Genomic DNA, 23,434 nt, shown 5'->3' on the forward strand with positions numbered 1-23,434 from the left:
GTGGGACGACTCAGACCCCCTAACTTGCTACTGTGATCTGAATGTCTAAAAGGGAGAACAGGCTCTGCAATGCTCCTCAGAGTTATAAGTCCCTGGTATATCAGCCCCAGTGAATGCGCTGCCTCAGATTTGCTCAGCATTGCCTCTCTCCAGGCCCTTGGCTTCTTGCTCATGGAGATCCTGGATGCTACTGGGCCATGGTCATGAATTCATCCTCTACTGCCGGTGACTGACTTGGCCTTTCCTGGCATGAGTCTGGGCACCAGCCTGGCCCCCATTGTGTTCACTGAGGTGGAGACAGCAGCAGCTCCCCCACCCTTGTCCAACCCAACTGGACCATGGAGGCCCTGGCACCTCCCACCACTTCCAGACTCAACTGAAGTACCACCGAGTGTGGCAGGTGACCTTGCTCCCCCTGCAGCTGCGCCATCTGATGTCAAGGTGGAATGAACAGTATGGGAGGCAGGAGACAGGAAGGAGCCAGCAGACACATTTCTTTCTTTTCTTCTCTCAGATGAAGGACTTTGAATCATGTTCTGTTCTTTATGGCCTGCTGGAAACATCTCACATGACTAAGCAGCCAGCCCAATCTTTGGTGAAGCTGTGGCCAGCTCAGTCACGCAACGGCTTGTACTTGCTTCGCTCCTTGCCTGCCTCGCTTCCATTTTCCTTCCCTCTGTTGGCCTTGGGAGTGTACCTCATAGGGTCTCAGAAAACAATACCCCAAAATGAAGGCCTCCCTCGGAAGCAAACATTTCTCTCTGACCTTCTCCTGCCCTCCTGTCTCTGGTTCCTTATTCTTCCCCAAGGCTAGCCGTAAAAACTACAATCCCTCTTCCCCAAAAACTTGCCGTAAAACCTAAAAATATTATTCTAATTTTCCCCTTTCTTTCTGTGTAAAACTGGCCATAGGAAATTATTTGACCTTTGTCTGATTGCAGGTCAGAAGACCCCCATCCAGAGAGAATCCTGCCCCATATGAGGAAGGAAGGAATGCTGCACAGAGAGACCAAAAAGAATCTTGACAGACAGGCCTCGCTGGGTTCCCCACTCAGTCTATCAGCATTAGATCAGGCTCTTTTATCCAATCGTATTTTTACATGGCCATCCATACTTTGTTGAACTGAAGCCTAAAAATGGACAGTTTCTCCTGTATCTTTGGGTCTTCATTCTGAAGGCTCCTGTATCTAATAAAACCACGGTCAAATAAATTTGTGTATTTGTGTGCCTTTTCTCCTATTAATCTGCCTCTTTTTATTTATTTATTTATTTTTATTTTTTGAGACGGAGTTTCACTCTTGTTGCCCAGGCTGGAGTGCAGTGGTGCAATCTTGGCTCACTGCAACCTCTGCCTCCTGAGTTCAAGCGATTCTTATGCCTCAGCCTCCCAAGTAGCTGGGATTACAGGCATGCGCCACCATGCCCAACTAATTTTGTATTTTTAATAGAGATGGGGCTTCACCATGTTGGTCAGGCTGGTCTGGAACTCCTGACCTCAGGTGATCCGCCCCCCTCGGCCGCCCAAAGTGCTGGGATTACAGGCATGAGCCACTGCACCTGCCCAGCCTTATTCTGCCTCTTGTTGATGATTTTCAGTGAACCTTCAGTGGGCACGGGGAAGTCCCTATAACCTGCAACTAAAGCATTTAAAATTTGCCTCAGGCTCTGTTTTCTGGAGAACCAGAGCAACAACACGTTGAACCTGTTCTTGAAGGACCAGCTCAGGGCTGGCTTTCCATGGAGTCCACATTGGGAAATGGTGGTGTCAAGAACTCCTTTACTGGGACCTAAGCCTAGCCCTGACATTGCCTCCTACCAGGGGTCCTTTTCATTCACACCCAACCCTCATCTCCAGGAAAAAAAAGCTGAATGAAACCCCAGCTCCTTTGAAGAACAGGAAGAGAGCATTGTGCATTTATTAAAACAACATATAACACAAACTCAGTTACCACCCCATATGTCTGGGCTAGGCACTGAAATACAGCACATCGTCCCTCTGAGTGCTACCCCGTCCTCCCGCTCAGGAAAGGAAGTGGGCAGCTGAATCACCCTGGCTTCCTTCCCCTCTTTCTGACAATCGCAGGTCACCCAACGACCAGGCATTATTATACAAAAGTTCCTTTACAAAAAGCACCAAATTGGCATACATATACAAGTATATACAAAAATCACATTTTAAAAATGTACAAAATATTCCATTTTGCACCAATGTAGAAAAGTGTCCTGTGTGATTGTTTCAAGCACATTTTCAATTCTGGTTCAGTGTCTGCTGGACACAGCAGTGAGGGTCCTACCCTAGTCCCTGCTCTCTGAGCAGAGAGAAGACATTACCTCCCCATTGCCCCTCCAGGGGCCCCGACCCCTCCCACCTGGGCCTGTCACCAAGATCGCTGGGCCCCTCCCCACCCTCTCCAGTCTCTCTGCATCTGGGGGGTCTCTCATTCATCCAGCTCCTTACTGGTGTCCTGAAATGAAGAAAAAGACACAGAGGCACGTGGTGAGACAGGGACTCAGGAGGATCCAAGGCTTACCAAGCTATTGTTTATTTAAACAGGAGTTTGAATAAAACATCAAATTCCAATTCCTCCTGGTCTCTTCCTTTTAAAACCAAAATGGAATTTAGCTGCCCAAACATTATGGATTTTACATCAGTACAAAACTCCAAAAGTCTACCCTATAGTTTTCAACTGGATTGGAATTTAGTTTCAGTACCTGTGGTTTGAAAAATAACATTTGCAAGCATGTGCTTATTAGCAAATGTCCTTCCTATGCACCAGATACTGTGCTAAATGATTATCTTATTTACTCCCAACTACAACCTTTTGATGTCAGTACTGTTATGCCCCCATACACAGATGAGTAGCCCAAGACTCAGAGAAATTGTGAACTGCTGCAATTCAGAACCCAGGCTCCTAATCAAACTCTGCCAGGCTGGCAAACTCAGATGCCTACAAGGGGCTAGCAGAAAACATGAATGAGTGAAGCAAGCAGAATTGATGGTGGTGGGGCTAGGCAAACTGGCAAGGGCATGTCCCATTTTCTTTTCTTTTCTTTTCTTTTTTTTTTTTTTTTTTTGAGACGGAGTTTCACTGTTTCACCCAGGCTGGAGTGAAGTGGTGTGATCTCGGCTCACTGCAAGCTCCGCCCCCCTGGGGTTCAAGCAATTCTCCTGCCTCAGGCTCCCAAGTAGCTGGGATTACAGGTGCCCGTCACCATGCCTGGCTAATTTTTGTATTTTTAGTAGTGACGGGGTTTCACCATGTTGGCCAGGCTGGTGTCAAACTCCTGACCTCAGGTGATCCACCCGGCTAGGCCTCCCAAAGTGCTAGGATTACAGGCGTGAGCCACCGCGCCAGCATGTCCCCTTTAAAGGGGAGAGCCACTGCCCAGAGCCAGCACTCTGGAACTACAGGGAAGTTCAAGTCCAGCATTGTTTGCTTTTTCTAAACTTCCACAAGAAGGTGAAAATGCAGATTCTTAGTTGAAATCTCCTTTTTCTTAACCCTTAAAAAAGAAACCTAATTTTAAAAATGTTAGCAATTAATTTTTTCTTTTTAAGAGACAGTGTAGTGTCCTTCTCTGGTGCCCAGGGGGGAGTGCAGTGGCGCAATCATAGCTCACTGCAGCTTCTACCTCCTGGGCTCAAGTGATCCTCCAGTCTCAGCCTTCTGAGTAGCTAGGACTACAGATATGTACCACCATGCCTGGCTAATTTTTATTTTTCTTTGGTAAAGATGAGGACTTGCTGTGTCGACCAGGCTGGTCCCAAACTCCAGGTCTCAAGCGATCCTCCCGCCTCAGCCTCCCAAAGTGCTGGGATTATAGGCATGTGCCACCACATCCAGCCAGTAATTTTTTTTTTTTTTTTTTTTTGAGATGGAGTCTCATTCTTGTCACTCAGGCTAGAGTGCAGTTACACGATCTCGGCTCACTACCACTTCCACCTCCCAGGTTCAAGCGATTCTCCTGCCTCAGCCTCCTGAGTAGCTGGGACTACAGGCTCCTGCCACCAAATTCGGCTAATTTTTTGTATTTTTAGTAGAGACAGGGTTTCACCATGTTGGCCAGGCTGGCCTTGGCCTCCCAAAGTGCTGGGATTACAGGCGTGAGCCACCGTGCCTGGCAAACAAGTAATTTTTTTTTTTTATTTAAACACAGTGCTGGCCAAACAAAGCACTTCAATGCGCCCAGCCTAGCTCATGAGCCCCCATCTTTTCCCTCTGCTGTGCCATATTGCTTTCCATTTAAGAAGATCATTTAGATGTAAAATGGGAGCATTTTATTATGAATAGTTTGGGGATTTTTTTCTTCTCTAAGGGTAAAGAGAACAGGACTTTACCCTCAATAGGTTTAAAGCATATGCTGGGAACAGGTCTCAGCGTCATTCCCAATGTCTAACACAGTGCTTTGCATACAGTAGGTACCTCGAGTTGTTGTGGAATGAGTGAAGGAATGAAGGAATGGAGGTAGATTAATTTCTTACCTTCCTCCTTCCCTTCTGTGGAGTCTTCCTCTTCCTGATCTTCTTCTTCAATGAATTCTTCCTCTTCCTCATCTGTGACAAAAAACACTTGTGTTAGGATGGGGCCAGTTCCTTGAGGAGTTACTTGAAGAAGAACCAGGCAAGAGAAAGCACCGTCTAAACCCCTTCCTGTGCCCAGTTGGGTCAAACGGCCACACACAGATGGCAGTGGTCTGGGAGGTGATGGGCTTGCCAGACCCACGCTGCACAGAGGCCCTGCTCCTGCAGTTCCCCGCACTCCGTCCCAGGGAGCCGGGCTCAAGACACTTCCTTGCTCCAGCAACAGCAGCTTTTATCACCCGCCCTGCCTGTGACCAGAGAGGGGGCTCTGAGGAAGCACACTCTGTGCTTCTGCACATCTCTCGGGTAGGCAGATAAACATCGCCTAGGGAGAAAAAATCCTCCTCGATCGTCAGGGATCAGAGTCCTTGTCTTGAAGGTAGCTACTCAGCCTATGAGATCTGCTTGTTCAGCAGCCTCTGTCCCATTTTCCTCATTCCTTAGCCTGTGGAGGGGAGGGGTGGACATGACGGGGAAGCACTTCTGGAGCCACGTCTGCTCTCTGAAGCTGAGCACCAGAGCGACAGTGACTCAGCTGCAACTCATGTCCCCACTCTTTCATCCTGAGATGTCACCGTGAAGCTTTAACAGGGAACATCTCCCTTCCCCGCTCCTCTCCCAAGCCACCTCCTTAATCTTTTGGGGCCCTGAAGGGGCCACTACAGAGTCAGAACATTTGTCAAGTGTATCTCCAGGCCAGGCTAGGTCGCTCGTGCTTGTAATCCTAGCACTTTGGGAGGCTGAGGCAGTAGGATCACCTGAGGTCAGGAGTTCAAGACCAGCCTGGCCAACATGGTAAAACCCTGTCTCTACTAAAAATACGAAAAGTTAGCCGGGCGTGATGGTGTGCACCTGTAATCCTAGCTACTTGGGAGACTGAGGCAGGAGAATCGCTTGAACCCAGCAGGCGGAGGTTGCAGTGAGCCAAGATCATGCCATTGCACTCCAGCCTGGGCTACAAGAGCAAAACTCCCTCTCAAAAAAAAAAAAAAAGGGGGGGGCCAGGCACAGTAGCTCACGCCTGTAATCCCAGCACTTTGGGAGGCCGAGGCGGGCGGATCACGAGGTCAGGAGATCAAGACCATCCTGGCTACCATGGAGAAACTCCGTCTCTACTAAAAATATAGAAAATCAGCCAGGCGTGGTGGCGGGCTCCTGTAGTCCCAGCTACTAGGGAGGTTGAGGCAGGAGAATGGCGTGAACCCGGGAGGCGGAGCTTGCAGTGAGCCGAGATCATACCACTGCACTCCAGCATGGGCGACAGAGCGAGACTCCATCTCAAAAAAAAAAGAAAAAATCTCCAAAATGACAACCAAAATTCCAGCCAAGTAACTGGGATCAGAATATAACCCAGGGAGTTCTGTTGTTTAATCATTATCACAATGACTACTCTTAATAGCAGTTGCTGAGTACTTACTATGTGCCAAGTAGTGTGCTAAGTGTTGAATCTGCACCATCTTATAAAATCTTCACAAGAGTTTCGCAAGCCAAATGGCCCTCAGTAGAATCTGCATGGGCTACTTGCTAGCTGTGTGGCCTTGAACAAGTGGCTTACCCTCTCTGAGCTTTAAGTTACCTCAACTACAAAATAGAAACAGTAACAGAATCTATCCCATAAAGTTGTGTTAAATGATAAAACTTATGTTAAGAGCTTAGTGCCTAGGACATACAGAATATTCAGTAACTGGTGACTGTTGGTACTCTCTTCATTTTACTTATGGAGAAACTGAGGCTCAGGGAGATGGAGACAGAGTTTCACTCATGCTGCCCAGGCTGGAGTGCAATGGTGTGATCTTGGCTCACCACAACCTGACTCCCGGATTCAAGCGATTCTCCTGCCTCAGCCTCCCGAGTAGCTGGTATTACAGGCATGCGCCACCACGCCCAGATAATTTTGTATTTTTAACAGAGACGAGTTTTCTCCGTGTTGGTCAGGCTGGTCTGGAACTCCCGACCTCAGTTGATCCACCTGCCTCGGGCTCCAAAGTGCTGGGATTACAGGTGTGAGCCACTGTGCCCAGAGAACCCACTCTTGAATGTCTTAGCTTAGGGAAGCTGACAGTGGAGCAAGCAGCTCATCTACAGCAGTGGATGTCCCCAAGTCCACTGGTATCTCTGCTTTGGGATGTATTTTGTCCTTACCTATGGGGTATATCTGGAGCTCTGAAAACAGACTTAGCACCAGATACTGAAGGTTTGCAAGAGAGCGACACAGGAGGTGCCAAGAAGCTCTTCTCTTTCCCATGCCAGTCCATTTATAGTTCTTCCTTGTTCCTTCACCCTCCCCCTGTCCCCCAACCTCAGCTGGTCATTGGAGCACCATCTCTCAGACCAAGGCAACAGTCGGCAGTGTAGGATCTGCCCTCTGTTTCTCTGTTGTGTTTTAGCTGTTTCTCTTTTAGCTGTGCGACCTTCAGCAAATTAACATTTTTGCTTCCATTCAGTTTCTTCATTTCCCTTATTATTTTCACCCTATTATTGTTATGATTGCATTGTTACAATTATTATAGGCACTCTATGGAAGAGTAATTATAAACAGAAATGAAGACGATGTTGATAAATTAAGGTGCCTGAGTATCACAGGTGATAGCATTAAGAAGCTGAAGCTGGGCCGGGCGCGGTGGCTCAAGCCTGTAATCCCAGCACTTTGGGAGGCCGAGACAGGTGGATCACGAGGTCAGGAGATCGAGACCATCCTGGCTGACCGCAGTGAAACCCGTCTCTACTAAAAATACAAAAAAACTAGCCAGGCCCCAGGTGGCAGAGCCTGTAGTCCCAGCTACTTGGGAGGCTGAGGCAGGAGAATGTGGCGAGAACCGAGGAGAAGCGGAGCTTGCAGTGAGCTGAGATCTGGCCTGCACTCCAGCCTGAAGCTGACAGAAGCCCGAACTCTGTCTCAAAAAAAAAAAAGAAGCTAAGAAGCCCCTGGCCGGGCATGGTGGCTCACGCCTGTAATCCCAGCACTTTCAGAGGCCAAGGCTGGTGAATCACGAGGTCAGGAAATCAAGACCACCCTGGCTACGGTGAAACCCTGTCTCTACTAAAAATACAAAAAAAATTAGCCGGGTGTGGTAGCGGGTGCCTGTAGTCTCAACTATTTGGGAGGCTGAGGTGGGAGAATGGCGTAAACTCAGGAGGCGGAGCTTGCAGTGAGCTGAGATTGTGCCACTGTACTCCAGCCTGGGTGACAGAGCAAGACTCTGTCTAAAAAAAAAGAAGAAGAAGCTGAAGCTAAGACTACCTTTAGGCAATAACCAGTACATCTTTAGGACTCTACAGGACCTTTCTGCATCAATATCTGATTTTTTGCAATAGCACCATGAGTTGGTCATTATTAGAGGGTTCACTTTTAACCTGATTTTTTAAATTAGAAAATAAAACTCAGGCAGAAGGGGGGCTTGCCAAAGGTCACACAGATAATAAACAAATGGCAGGACCAGGATTTAAACTCAGGACTGTCTGATTCCAGAGGCCATATTATTTCTACTGCCCCAAGAGGCTTCCCTGCCATGGATCCATTGGTAATTTATGAAGCAGGAATTCTGTACCAGGCACTGTGCTAGGCTCTGGGCTCATCAAGAAGGTGACTATACGATTTTTTTTTTTTTTTTTTTTTTTTTTTTGAGATGGAGTCTGGCTGGCTCTGTTGCCCAGGCTGGAGTGCAGTGGCACGATCTTGGCTCACTGCAACCACTGCTTCCTGGATTCAACCGATTCTCCTTCCTCAGCTTCCCAAGTAGCTGGAATTATAGGCATGTGCCACCACGTCTGGCTAATTTTTGTATTTTTAGTAGAGACGAGGTTTCACTGTGTTGGTCAGGCTAGTCTCAAACTCCTGACCTCAAGTGATCTGCCCACCTTGGCCTCCCAAAGTGCTGGGATTACAGGCATGAGCCACCACAGCCGGCCAGAAGGTGGCTATATGAATTTGATTGACACCTGGGGATCTTTATTAGTGTATCTGCCTCCCCATGGGGCTCAGTGGGAGGGATGCTGGTTTCCAGGGATCAGGCAGGCGAACAGACAAGTGGCACCACCAGCTCCTTTACCTGTTCCAAAGTCGATGGCTCTCAGGGCATCTGCTATGTGCTCTAAATTCAAAGTAAAGAAGTCCATGTTCTCAAAGCCCTGCTCTGTCTTCCCCAGCTGGCAGCCCTTGGAAGCTTCCACAATGCTGTGGGGGAGACAGAGAGAGAGGCAGGATGAGATCTCTGGGGCTCAGTGCAGGAAGGAGAGGGCACATGCCTTGCCCACACCCAGGGCTTCTACCCAGAGGCTCCCCTGGAGGGATGGAGTATTTCCTCTCCAATCTTAAGCAGAGTGAGTGGTCCAAAAAGTCAGGGATGCAAAGGGTCAGGGAAGTCAGCCTACAGTTAGACCCTCCCAGCAGACCTAATGCCCAGGACGAGGCTTCCTGGACAGAGGTCCTGGTGGGAACTAGGGGCCTGGATCATAGCCTCTGGGGAGACACTGACCTTTTGATGAGTTGCTTGGCAGTCTGCAGGGGGAGACAGAACAAAGGATTAGGACTGCAGAAGAGGTAACCCGAGGAAATCAGCAAAACCAGTGACTGGACATTTGGTGCCATTCCCTAGCACAGTTATGACCTGCTCCCCACCCCAAACTGAGCAGAATTTGGAACTTTTCCCTCTGTCTGTGGTCTGTACAGGTCTTGGTCATCTCCCTAGGACCCATTGTCTTGACAGGAAGCTTGGATTCTAGGGGTATCAATCCAAAAACTCCTAAACCCTGAACTCCCCAATCCTAACCACCTTTTCATACCTAATGTCTAGCACAAAGCCTGGCCCACAGTAGAAGCCTAGAACATTTTTATTGAACTGAACTATGAAGTCTTATAACTGAGGCTTTTCTGTCCTCCCCAACAAGCTCTTTGAGGGCAGGGCTGTGTCTGGTTTATCTCCTTGTCTTCCACCTCAGTGCCTGGCCTACAGTAGGGGCTCAATTAATAGTCCGTAGATGGGACACTGTATTTTGCAGCTTACAAAGTCATTTCATAAATATCCTCTTATTTGATCATCATAAAATCAGTAAGAGGAAGGTGGGGGGTGTTACATGCCCATTTGACAGATGAGGAAACTGAGGCTCACAGAGGTTTAAATGACTTTTCCAAGGGTCCATGGGTGGTCAGTGGAGAAGCATAACTGGAACCTTAGAGCTGTCGAGTTGAACTGACCCCACCCAGACCCTTCTAGTCCTGCTCACCAAGAGGAAGGTGGCTCCCCCAGGCTCGTCCAGGGACTGGATGGCCGTCTCCACCAGCTTTGTGGACTTGTCCAGCTGTTCCTGGTACTGCTGGATGAGGGCCTCGATGAAGCTGAGCTTTTCCTCCTGCTCCTGCGTGATCCGCTGCAGCAACTCACTTTTCTTCTCATCCAGGATGGCATACAGCGTGTCAAATTTCTGGCTCAGCTCTTCCTTTACCTGGTGACTGTTCTCCTGAGGACGGAAGTCTTGCAGTCACATTCTGTAGGGTCCTTACTCCCTGTCTGCTACACTCCCTTCCTGGTACAGTAGCAAGGAATCTAAAGCTAGAAGAGATCTCACTACATACATCCCCACACTACAGAAGATGAAACAAAGGCTTAACAAGAAGAAAACACTCATCTGGCCTCACAGCTACTTAGTACACCAGTGATATTTGGAGGCTGATGCCTTGAAAAACAGCTAGCCCCTTCTTCCAAAATAGAGGCTCTAGGGTCACATGACGTTACATATTCTTCCTTGTTCCTGCACCCTCCCCCTGTCCCCCAACCTCAGCTGGTCACTGGAGCATCACTTCTCAGACCAATGCAACAGTTACCAACGTGGGATCTGCCCTCTCTTTCTCTTTTTTTTTTTTTTTTGAGATGGAGTCTTGCTCTGTCACCCAGGCTGGAGTGCAGTGGTGCGATCTTGGCTCACTGCAACCTCCACCTCCCAGGTTCAAGTGATTCTCCTGCCTCAGCCTTCTGAGTAGCTGGGATTACAGGTGCGCCACCATGCCCGGCTAATTTTTGTATTTTTTAGTAGAGATGGGGTTTCACCATGTTGGCCAGGATGGTCTCGATCTCCTGACCTCATGGTCCCCCCACCTTGGCCTCCCAAAGTGCTGGGATTACAGGCATGAGCACTGCGCCCAGCTCTCCGTTGCCTTTTAGCTGTGTTTCTCTTTTAGCTTTGTGACTTTCAGCAAATTAATGTATTTGCTTCCATTCAGTTTCCTGGGCCTCCCGTTTGTCTCAGATCACACTCTTCCCTCCCTTTCAAGACCAAGACTGGATTCAGGAAGCTCTGCATCATTTGGTCCTAGGAGAGGTGGAAAAACAGCTCGTTTCCTAGCACCCTCCTCAACTGACGCTCCCTTCTATGTTCTTTTCTGTAAAATGGGTGTGACAATAGCATCTCATCAGACCCAGGAGCCTCTCATGGGTTCATGGGTGATCAGAATGTTCCCCTCCTTCCTACCCTTCGCCCGACTCTTGGTCCACTAGCAATTATGACGACCCCTTCCCCTCATCTCATCTCCAGGTCCCTACCCCAGGTGAACATGGAAAATCATGGAAGCTTTTTTCCGGGATAGAAAAGTTCCATTCTGCCCTCAACACTACTCAAAGTGTCGTCCGTGGACCCAGCAGCTTGGGCAAATCCTGGGAACTGGCTAGAAATGCAGCTCTTATGCCTCATTCCAAACTGACTGAATCAGAACCTGAATTTCAACATGATCCCAGGGTGATTTTCATGCACTTTAAAGTTTGGGAAGTGTTGGTCTATAGGAAAGAACTGTGCTCTGAAAACGATTTGTGCTGAATAAACACTGAGAACTATTGATGGGACACTCCCTGAGTTCAGGGACCATGTCTGTCTGGTTCATTCCTCCATCCCCCACATCTCGGGTGAGGCCGGACACACAGCTGTGCTTAAGAAGCATTTGTTGAGAGTGGGTGAATGGATTAGTCCCTCCCCTGCCATTCCTGCTTGACCCCCAGGCTCCAGGCCCCAACCTTTAGCCACAACCCATGGGTGAGCCTTCCCCAGAGACCAGGCTGCCCTGGAAAGCTCCAAACCCCCAGGCAGAACTATTCTGTCCCCTCACCTTGGTCACTCGACAGGAGTCCTCCAGCTGAGTGATGATGGTCTGCACACGGTCATTCCCCGCCACCAGCATGGAGATACAGTTATTCAGTTCAATCTAGATGGGGGTGTGGGGAAAGGAGAGATACAAATAGCCTCAAGGCCCACCCACCGGGGCATGGCAGCAACCTGGCTCCCTCCCTCCCCTCTGTGCTAGAAAGAGCCTCCAGCAGGGATCTGGCCCCTCTTTCGGGTACTGCTCAGCTTCAGAGCAGAGGATATTAGAAAGATACTGTATCCCTTATTTAACAGATGAGGCCAACAGCAGGCAAGTGGGCTGCCCAAAACACACAGCAAGGAACTGGCAGAGGAGGGGCTTGCTTCTAAGAAAGAAGGGGAAAAAAAAAGAAATAGAGTTGGAGACGTCTAGAAGACGGAGACCTGGAGAAGAGTGCGGAGTGGGGAAGAGAGAGTATGGAAAGGGGGTGGCTACTGCTGACTGCACGGACAGGGTGGCAGGCCCCCACAGGCCCAGGGCCCCAGCGAAAAGGCTCTAAGCTGCCTCCTGCTGCTGGGGAATGCGAAGTCTAGGAGAAGAGGTGAGAGGCACAGGAAGAGGTGTCTGGGGGATGGAGAAGCCGTGGCCCGAGAGGACCCCAGTGGCCTGGCTGGGGCGTCTGACCGCTCCCCTCTGGCCACAGCCAGGTGCTCTCGAGTGGCTCTAAGTATAACCATGAGCTCAGCTTCCTCCCCCAAGGAGGGCCAGGGCTGCTGTCCCTGTGGCCTGGGAAGTCCCTCCAGAGGGACTATTCCTGAAAGGCCGGATCAGCAGATCTACAGGGATCAAATCTGCCTCCTGAATCATCCTGCCCAGCAGGCCCAGGCTGGGGGTAAAAGTGGCTGGAGCCAGTACCTTTTGTCCCTGGAAGACACTCTGCAATGGGGCCACCTCGCAGGCCTTGTGAACCCCAAACACCTTGCACATGGAGCAGGTGGGCACCTCACACGTGAGACAGTAGATATTGATTTTCTCATCTTCGTGCTCCTTGCACATGGGGTGACTGCCCTTCTGCAGTGGCCGACTGCAGTGGAGAACAGTCACAAGTCATGGGGGGTCCTGTGTCCTGCATCCCCCTCCCCAGCTCCAATGCACCAGTCGCAGTTACTGGGGAGGTTGAGGCGGGCGGATTGCTCAGCCCAGGAGTTCAAGGCTGCAGTGTGTCTGTGAATCTCCAGATTTATGCCCTGGGCTCTCAGTGTTTGGTTGACCTAAAATCTTTTCATCCTCTGGGGATCAAGGACTTGGGAAGCCAATGACACCAAATCTGTCCCCACATCCTAAGATGGAGTTAGCCTGAGGCTCTGCCACTGCAAAGGACACAGAAAGGGCCATAGAATTCCAGAGAGTCAGACCTGGAGATGTTTTAGAGAAGAGGAAACTGGGCTCCAGAAAAGTGAACTGACTCGTGCAAGGTCACACAGCAAGTAAGGGCAGAGGAGGCTAGAGTTCGGTTGCTCTAATTATAGTCACCTTAGCTTTGGTTACTGCAGACTGGGCTCTGAGCTAAGAAATTTATACTGATGGCCTCATTTAATTCTATATTTAATCCACCAGACTGTAACCTCCATCAAGGTAGGGAAACTTGCTTGTTTTCTTCACCCCTGAGCCTACACTGTACAGTGCCTGGCATAGAGGAGGTGGTAATTAAACAAAGGTAGAAAGAATAAATCAATAAGGCTGGGCGCAGTGGCTCACGTCTGTAATCCCAGCACTTTGGGAGGCCGAGGTGGGAGGATCACCTGAAGTCAGGAGTTTGAGACCAGCCTGACCAATATGATGAAACCGTGTCTCTACTAAAAATACAAAAAATTAACTGGGCATGGTGGCGTGCACCTGTAATACCAGCTGCTCGGGAGGCTGAGGCAGGAGAATCACTTGAACCCAGGAGGCAGAAGTTGCGGTGAGCCGAGATTGCACCATTGCACTCCAGCCTGGGCAACAAGAGCAAAACTTCGTCTCAAAGAAAAGAAAAGAAAGAATAAATCAATAACTAGCATAGGAGTCAATAATATTCACCATCTTGAATTTCTTAAGATTCTCCATAAAGAAAATTTTTTTAAAAAAAGAATATTCACCACAGAGTCAGTCATACCCTCTCTTTCTCTTAGCTTCATCACTTTCTAGCTGTGTGGCCTTGGATAAACCTCCGACACTCTCTGAGTCATGAGGTTGCCCCTGAGGCTCAGAGAAGGAGCAGTGTGTATGCCCCATGTCATGGTGACTGGTGAGTGGGTAGCCCAGGGCTGTCCAACAGCCCAGCACAAGCCTAACTTCTAGTCCACAGATTCTTCCAAGGGCCCAAGTGTCTTCCTTTACTTTCTCCTGTAACATATATGCTTAGAACTACCTTTCTTTCTTGAGACCTTCCAACCTGTTATTTGTGCTTCTCTTGGGACATCAGTCATTTCCTAACCTAGATTCATTGGGGTTTGGGGGGGATTTTTTTGTTGTTGTTTTCTTTTGATTTTTTGCCCAGGCTGGAGTGCAGTGGTGTGATCTCAGCTCACTGAAACCTCTGCCTCCCGGATTCAAGCAATTCTCACACCTCAGCCTTCTGAATAGCTGAGATTACAGACGTGCACCACCATACCCAGCTAATTTTTGTATTTTTAGTAAAGATGGGGTTTTACCATGTTGGCCAGGCTAGTCTCAAACTCCTGGCCTCACATGATCCTTCCACCTTAGCCTCCCAAAGTGCTGGGATTACAGGCATGATCCCCTGCACCCAGTTTTTTTTTTTTTTTTTTTTTTTTTGAGACAGGGTCTCACCGTATTGTCCAGGCTGGAGTGCAGCAGCAATTCACAGACACACTGCAGCCTTGAACTCCTGGGCTGAGCAATCCTCCTGCCTCAGCCTCCCTAGTAGCTGCAACTGGCGCATACCACCATGCCTGGTGTAGATTCGATTTTTTTAGTCTTCTGTCTCCAGCTAGACTATACACTCATTGAGAGCCAACACTACCTTCGATTCCCAGCCCCGAACAGAACAGGCATCTTGCAAATGTCAAATGGTGACTGTCTCCATCAGTGTCAATGCCTCACCTCCAAACAGCCTTACATGACTGATCGCACACTGGGCTCTACTGTCCTCTTAAGTTCTTAAATAAACCCCTTTCCAGGCTTGTCTTTTTGCATCTTTTACCCCAGGGTCCTTATGCTGGCAGGGGTCTGCCATTGCCACCTGCCTCCATCCCCTTATAAAGGGATGGCAGGGAATGCAGAGGTGAGGCAAGAGCCTGAGGGTCTGGTTCCTCCCAGATGCCTACCCTCTCAAGCTTCGACTTTGGCGTCGGGGTTCATATCCAGATTGTTCTTCCACATTCATTTTTGTGATTCTGGACAAGTGATTTCACTCTCTTGCTTGGGATTCCTCCCAGAGCTACTGCAATCATGGTAGAAATTGTCTGTAATGAATGTGGAGTGCCCGGCACAGAGCAGACCCTCAATAGAGGGCAGCTGTCGTTGCCATTCAACTATGCGGAAAGGCCTCAAAGGTTCACACACAACACGCTCTTCATAGGTCGGCACTGGGTGGGCTAACATTGGTGTGGAATTGATTTTATTATTCCTTATGATCAACAATATGTTTGCATTTTGTAGTGTTGCACTCTAGCAACATGAGAAGCAATCTAGCACAGTAATTAAGAATATTCACTGGCCAGCCGGGCATGGTGGCCCACGCCTGTAATGCCAGCACTTTGGGAGGCCAAGGCGGGTGGATCACCTGAGGTCAGAAGTTCAAGACCAGCCTGGCCAACGTGGTGAAATCCTGTCTCTACAAAAAATACAAAAATTAGCTGGGTATGGTGGTACATATCTGTAATCCCAGTACTTTGGGAGGCCAAGGCGGGCAGATCACCTGAGGTCAGGAGTTTGAGACCAGCCTGGCCAACGTGGTGAAACCCTGTCTCTACTAAAAAACAAAACTTAGCTGGGCACGTTGTCACATGCCTGTAGTCCCTGCTACACAGGAAGCTGAGGCAGGGGAATCGCTTGACCCCAGGAGGCGGAGACTGCAGTGAGCCAAGATCGCACCACTGCTCTCTAGCCTAGGCGACAGAGCAAGACTCTGCCTCAAAAAAAAAAAAAAGAAAATTCCCACACCCTCTCTTTCTTAGCTCTACCACTTGCTAGCTGTGTGGTCTTGGAAAAATCCCTTGTCCTCTCTGAGCTTCAATTTCCTCATGGTAAAATGGAGACGGGAATGCCTTCCCGGGTTACTATAAGAAATAGATAGGGAAAATGCCTGAAAGTACTTCATACAGCGCCTGCACACAGTAGGTACCCAATAAATAGTTGATACATTAATCATTTTCCATTAATATCTTATTTGACAGCCACAATAACAGATCTTACTGTTTCTGTTTGCAGACAGAGGAAATGAAACTCTAAAGGCTTACCCAAGATGGTACAGTACATCAGTCACAGAGGCTGACTAGCAAGCACAGTTCCCCAGGCCAGGGCTTTTTACCTGAGATTTGGTCTGTCACCTTCCCTTGGACTGGGCAGTGCTTGCAGGCAGATGCTTGGTGAAGGTTTTAGACCTTAAAGGCTGTGAGGTCAGCACTCCTGGAGTCTTACCAGGATGTCCTGGTTTGTAAAGATCTTTCCTGTAGCTGTGTCTCTCCAAAATTTTTGTGGGGTGTGTGTGTGTGTGTGTGTTTAAATGGAGTCTCACTCTGTCACCCAGGCTGGAGTGTAGTGGCACGATCTCTGCTCACTGCAACCTCTGTCTCCCTGGTTCAAGCAATTCTCCTGCCTCAGCCTCCTAAGTAGCTGGGATGACAGGCATGTGCCACCACGACCGGCTAATTTTTGTATTTTTAGTAGAGATGGGATTTCACCATGTTGGCCAGGCTGGTCTCCAACTCCTGACCTCAAGTGATCCACCCACCTTGGCCTCCCAAAGTGCTGGGGTTACAGGCATGAGCCACTGCGCCTGGCCTCCTAGTTTTTTTGTCTGTTTGTTTGAGGCAGAGTCTCACTCTGTCACCCAGGCTGGAGTGCAGTAGCACGATCATGGCTGTGCAACCTTGACCTCCCTGGCTCAACAATTCTCCTGAAGAGCTGGGACTGCAGGCATGCCCCACCACGCCCAGCTAGTTTTTAACCTTTGTAGAAACAGGGTCTCCCTATGTTGCCCTGACTGGTCTTGAACTCCTGGCCTCAAACAATCATCCCACCTTGGCCTCCCAGAGTGTTGGGATTACGAGCGTGAGCCACCACACCTGGCCCTCTCTCCCCAGTTTAAGGCTAACCCTGCACAACCTCCACCAGTCACACATCCTGCCTCTGAATGAGCTGCTATTTTATTAGCAGGGAGACTCAGAGCTAGATCAACTGGGCCAGCTCCCAGCTCTTTCACTTTCCAGCTGGAAAACCTTAGCTAATTGACTTCACCTCTTGGGCCTCAGTTTCCTCACCTGTGAAATGAGGATAATAAAGTCATGCCTGATTCACAGAGTTATTGGAAGGTACTAAGATGAAGCATTCCCCATGCCTGACAGTTCCTCGTGGCACACAGGAAAGTAGCTGTTGCTGTCCTTATAGACAACCTGGCTGTTTCTCACTGGGAATTTTCTCTGCTGACTGGAGCCACTTAGCTGGCCCCAGGGCCTTTCTCTCCCTCTCACATCTCATCTTTCCCCCAGTCTCTGTCTTGGTATCGCCTGGAAGGGCAGCCTAATGTCTGGACCCCTTCCCATCCGCTGAGTGATCCTGAGAGCCGAGTTGGGGTGTATGGGTCTCCAATCCTGTCTCTGAACTGGCTCGTGTAGCTAGTCCAGCTAGAGGCCTGGATCCTGAGCAGATGAAGGAAGGGGAAGGAGCTTGGGGGAGCTGGGCACAGCATGGCTGAGAAGGAGGATGGGCCCCCAGCAGGCATGAGAACCGACCTGGAGCACTCCTGTTTGTAGATGTCAATGATGTTCTCCACCAGCAGGTTCCTCTGCAGGCCGTACACTCCGTGACGATCCATGATCACCTCGTGGCGGCAGGTGGGGCAGCGGAAACGGCCTCCAGACATGGATACCGAGCTGCCCCGGCCGGTCCAGTAGGGATTTGCAGCCTGCAGGTGGCAAAGGTCAAGGTGAGGCCTGGGCTCCCTCCTCAGCCCTTCCCCTTTCTAATCTCCTCTTATCCTTTCCTCTGCCTGCCCCAACCACCCCAGTCAAACCTAATGACCTGGAGCTCCGCAGGCTGCGATGAGAACCAGTCCTCACATACAGAGCACCTGAGATGCAGCTAAGCAATCGTCAGGATGGGGAGGCAGGAGACCTGGCTTCAAGTCATGTTAATTCTCTGAGTGATTTTGGGCAAGCAACCTTATCTCTCTAAGCCTCAGTTTGCCCACTTATGAAATGGGTATTACAATGAGAGCAAGCTCCTAAGGCTGCTACTTTAAAGATAATATCGTGAAAGAACATTTTGTAAAGTGTCCCTGGGGAACCTCGCATCCTGCCTCCCAGCCAGGACACCTACCCCCTTCCTTTCTTGGGGATTTGGAGCCCCTTCTGTCCCCATATTGTAGGGAACAGCCTCGAAAGGGAAGACGCCTCTACTGCCCACTGCCTCCCCGACACCCTCCTCCCAAAGCTCTGGGCCTCTTGCCACCAGGACCTGGCTCCAGCCCCAGGGGTCTGGTTTCTCTCTCCTGTCCCTGCCTTCCCCGCTTATCACTTGAGGCATTTGACTCTTGATTGGAGAGTCAACAGCAGTGCTCAGGGCAGGGGGGGAGCTGTGGGCAGGGTGGGGAGGGGAAACGCGTCATGGAGAAGAACTGCAACAGCCAGAGCTGCCTCCCATCCCCTCTCAGCCCTGTCTAGAGGCCTCTGCAGGGGTTCACTTCCAAGGGAAAAGAGTTAGAAGGCTAAGGGAGAAGAAGGGCTTCATTCGGGAAGCCGAGTAGCCACCTGGGACCCCTGGATGAGGCTGCACCTGGCACTGACCTGGAAGATGTCATTGGCACACTTCCGGCACAGGTTGTGCTGGCATGGCAAGATGACCACTGGCTTGGTAAACATCTCCAGGCAGATAGGGCAGATCAGCTGCTTCTCCAGGTTCTCCATGGGGTTCCCATCCTGGATCAGGCTCGACTTATAATCCATTCTGTGGGCAGGAGTGAGAGCCGCGCCTAGCTGCCTCCTCTACTGACTTTGCTCTAAGTAGACCTGGGGAGTCTTGCCTTTGTCACGAAACACCAGGTCGGATCCTGTTGGCTTCCTTCTCCTGGTGCCCGAATTCTGTCTTGGTCTGAGGCCCCTCTGATATTTATAGCTAGATCTTGGTCACATGAGCCCCAGGAGGGGACCAGCTGAGCATTCCGATGCCAAGCGGCTGGTGGGGCTTGAGTTTCCTCCAGGCCTGAAAGACTGGCCCTCTCGAATCACATGCAGGGATGAGCAATCGCTGTTCTTCTGGGACGGGGGTCATAAACAAGAACAGCCTGTTCAGAGGCAGGCTTAGGGGAAGACTGGGTACCCAGAGCTTCCTCCAGAAATTGGTCTCCCCCCAGCACCAGGCTAGCGGGTCAGGGATAGGACCCAGCAAGTGAGCCACTGGGATTCAAAGGGTTAATAGCCAATGCTATGATGAAAATGTCGAACATTTTTCTGAGTACTGGTGTACATCAGGTAACTAATATACATCACAACGTGACAGATGGATGAGTGATTTGTTTCCCTGCCCTGAGAAACTCACAGCCCAGGAAGGGAGATAGAAAGTATCGTGCAGTGGTGCGATCTCTGCTCACTACAACCTCTGCCTCCCAGGTTGAAGCCTCCCGACCCCAACCCCCTCCCAGCCCCGCTCAACCCCCCACTGACCTAAATCAATTCCATCCCCTCTTCTGGAGTCCTGGGCAGTTCCTAGACGGAAGGGTCAGGCAGTCCCTCTCTCTGAGCTCATCCCTCTGCCTCAGACCTCAGCACAGCATTTTGCTGGAGACAGTGGAGACCCCCACCCCAGCCAGCCCATCCTCCATCCCTTGGCCACTTATTTCACTCAGTGCTGAAAGGCCTCCCTTGAAACGCAGTCCAGTCCCCTCATCTTATAGATTTTGAAATGGGACTAGAGAAGAAAAGGATTATATTCAAAGTCAATTAGAAAGTAAGTGACAGCCGGGTGTGGCGTCTCACACCTGTAATCCCAGCACTTTGGGAGGCTGAGGCAGGTGGATCACAAGGTCAGCAGTTCAAGACTAGCCTGGCCAACATGGTGAAACCCCATCTCTACTAAAAATACAAAACTTAGCTGGGTGTGGTGGTGCGAGCCTGTAATTTCAGCTACTCGGGAGGCTGAAGCAGGAGAATCACTTGAACCCGAGAGGCAGAGATTGCAGTGAGCTGAGATCGCGCCACTGCACTCCAGCCTGGGCGACAAGAGAGAAACTCCATCTCAAAACAAAACAAAACAAAACCAAAAAAAAAAAAAAGAAGAAAGTAAGTGGCAAAGCCAGACATTTTATTCATTCATCAGACATTTTTCTGAGTACTAGTATACATCAGGCAACTAGTATACATGACAACATGACAAATGGATGAGTGATCTGTTTCCCTGCCGCAAGAAACTCACAGCCGAGGAAGGCAGATAGAAAGGAAAAACCTGCCGGGTGCGGTGGCTCACGCCTATAATCCCAGCACTTTGGGAGGCCGAAGTGGGCAGTCGGATTGCCTGAGGTCAGGAGTTTGAGACCAGCCTGGCCAACATGGTGAAACCCCGTCTCTACTAAAAATACAAAAATTAGCTGGGTGTGATGGCACACGCCTGTAATCCCAGCTACTCGGGAGGCTGAGGCAGGAGAATTGTTTGAACCCAGGAAGTGGAGGTTACAGTGAGCCGAGATCGCGCCACTGTACTCCAGCCTGGTGACAGAGTGAGACTCTGTCTCAAAAAAAAGAAAAGAAAGGAAAACCCCTCATGCGGTGCCACAAAGCCCTGCCGGGACACTTAGAAGGCTTCCCTTAGCTCTCTGCACACATTTTAACTTTTCTCCATATTTCTTAGGACATCTTCCACATTGGCAGGTAGAAGTCATTAGAGCAGTTCCAGTGGCTGTTTTGTTTTGTTTTGTTTTGTTTTTTCGAGACGGAGTTTCACTCTGTTGCCCATGCTGGAGTGCAGTCGTGCCATCTCAGCTCACTGCAACCACTGCTTCCCAGGTTGAAGCGAGTCTCCTGACTCAGCCTCCTAAGTAGCTGGGACTACAGGCGTATGTCACCACACCCGACTAATTTTTGTATTTTTAATAGAGACGGGTTTTCACCATGTTAGCCAGGCCAGTCTCCAACTCCTGACCTCAGGCAATCCGACTGCCTCGACCTCCCAAAGTGCTGGGATTACAGGTGTGAGCCACTGTGCCTGGCCTCCAGTAGCTGTTTTTAAGGTAGCGTCTAATGAAAGGACCGTGGGGTCATCCGGTCCAAGGTGATGAGGCAGAGATACGGAGCAATGGTATCAGGTCCCAAAATAAGTCTAAGAGGCCATACCTCAGGAGAGGTATGAAGGATTTCAAGAAAGAGGAATGACGGGAAAAATGAGACAAGACATAGAGCAGAGAAGCAAACCTTGGAAGAGAGGAAATGGGAGAAGAAGAGGAACAAGTTACAGAAAAAGGAAGAGGCCTTAAAAACAAAGGGATGGAGGATTTTGAGGAGAGAGTTGCCTCCATGATAAAAGTGAATGTGCAAGAAGAAAGTTTCATCTTTACCTTTGTGAGAGGGTAGAGCAGCTATCTTGCAACCACAAGGGGACAAGGCTGAGCATGATGTCAACACCCTGAGGATGGCATAGAGGAACCACAGGAGGTACCCGGGTTAGAGATGCCATCATTGTGTTGCCAATTTATCCAACCCTAGAGCTGCCCGTCTCTTGACTACTTAAGACGTGAGATATCAAATGCCATTATTGTGTAATTACTCTGTTACTTGAAGCAGTAAGCACCTCATAAACATGCATGATTCCAGCTCCCATATGCTGATGATTCTCCACTCTCTAATTCCAGTTCAGACTTCTCTCTCCCCTAAGCTAAAGATTTGTTGGAGATTTCTACTGGGATGTTCTAATAGTATCTCAAATTCATCATACTCCAGCCAGAACACACCATCTTCCCCGATACCTAGCTCCTCCTTCCATTTTTCTTGTCTCACGTCTTAGTGAACAGCATTACCATCCACCCATTTGCACCAACCAGGAAGTTGAGATTCACCCTGGGGTTCCCTCTTCTTCTCATCACATGCCTAGTTAATCTCTGTGTCAGGCATGGTCCATCTTTGCATCTCATTTGCCATATTACTATCATCTGCTTGTGAGTCTGACTCTCCCTCTGGACTTTGAAGACATTAAGGGCAAAGATGGTCTCTATTCACCTCTGAACCCCCAATGCCTAGCACATAGTAGGCACTCAACAAATGTTTCTTGACTGGGTGCGGTAGCTCACACCTATAATCCCAGCACTTTGGGAGGCCAACGTGGAAGGATCATTTGAGCCCAGGAGTTAGTGTGAGACCAGCTTGGGCAACATAGTGAGATCCTATCTCTACAATAAATAAAAAAATTAGCTAGGCGTAGTGTTGCCCATCTGTAGTCCCAACTACTCAGGAGACTGAGATGGGAGGATTTCTTGAGACTGGGTGGTTGAGGCTGCAGCAAGCTGTGATCACACCACTCCACTCCAGCCTGGGTGACAGAGTGAGACCCTGTCTCAAAAAAAAAAAAGTTTATTAAATGAGTGGACAAGTGAATGAGTAGGTTAAATATAAAGAAGCAGCTGCATCACTGTCAGACTTGGAGAAGGTTCAGATATTCGAGCAAGTTTTTTTTGTTTTGTTTTGTTTTTTTGAGACAGAGTCTTAACTCTGTCAACAGGCTGGAGCTCAGTGGCACAATCTTGGCTCACTGCAATCTCCACCTCCCAGGTTCAAGCCATTCTCCTGCCTCAGCTTCCCCAGTAGCTGGGATTACAGGCGCCTACCACCACACCCAGCTAATTTTTGTATTTTTGGTAGAGATGGGGTTTCACCATGTTGGCCAGGATGGTCTCGATCTCCTGACCTTGTGATCCGCCCCCCTTGGCCTCCCAAAGTGTTGGGATTACAGGCGTGAGCCACTGAGCCCAGCAATTTTTTTTTGGCTGAGATGGTGCAGCCAATGGAAAAAAAGTACTGGAAATGGGGTTTTGGGGAGATGGAGTAAATTCTAAAGCCTTGGGAAGGAGAGGGACGCTCCAACCTTTAAGCTGGGAGGATGGAAAGAGCAGAATGGAAGGAGGTGTTGGGAGCTGGAGAGAAAGGTGTTTATATTTGATGACCTTGATCAAGAGAGCATTGAGGTCAACTTCTGAGGCTAAGGCATCAGTGGTGGAAAAGATGTGGACCAGCCAGTGTGGAACACGAGAGGAAGTGCCCTGGAGAGAGATGGAAGGACTGTCTAAGAGCAGAAGAGCCTCGCTGATGTTTTCCAGTACTGACGTGTCATTTGCAAGGAGCCATTCACATGGCCCTGTTGACTTTCTCCAGCCGCACTTGGCAGTCCAGGTGCAGATGCCAAACAAATGGACAGTGGGATCAACTCCAGCCGGGGCGCTGGCAAGGCCAGTGCTGCTGAAAGTCAAGGGGTGAGGAAGGGAAATTCCCACGTGGGCTGTGCTGGGCATCAAAACATGTCATTTAATCCTTACCACAGTCCTGCAGGGGAGGTTTTATGATCTTCGGGTTTTTTCCCAG

At 49.5% G+C, this 23,434-nt stretch overlaps 1 protein-coding gene across 1 annotated transcript; it reads right to left on the reverse strand.

Moving 5' to 3' along the window:
- Nucleotides 1-1,882: 1,882 nt before the first annotated feature.
- Nucleotides 1,883-19,107, reverse strand: TRIM63 (tripartite motif containing 63). Its single transcript, XM_003891375.5, has 9 exons — nucleotides 18,662-19,107; nucleotides 17,609-17,781; nucleotides 12,567-12,735; nucleotides 11,676-11,771; nucleotides 9,806-10,039; nucleotides 9,058-9,080; nucleotides 8,632-8,756; nucleotides 4,484-4,555; nucleotides 1,883-2,465 (listed from the first exon to the last, which is right to left on the reverse strand). Exons 1-9 carry the CDS (start codon nucleotides 18,818-18,820, stop codon nucleotides 2,455-2,457), a joined length of 1,062 nt encoding a protein of 353 aa, XP_003891424.1. The 5' UTR covers nucleotides 18,821-19,107; the 3' UTR covers nucleotides 1,883-2,454.
- Between the last annotated feature and the right edge of the window lie 4,327 nt (nucleotides 19,108-23,434).

This window comes from Papio anubis, chromosome 1 (assembly GCF_008728515.1).
Source record: "Papio anubis isolate 15944 chromosome 1, Panubis1.0, whole genome shotgun sequence".
In the NCBI taxonomy this organism is placed as follows: domain Eukaryota; kingdom Metazoa; phylum Chordata; class Mammalia; order Primates; family Cercopithecidae; genus Papio; species Papio anubis.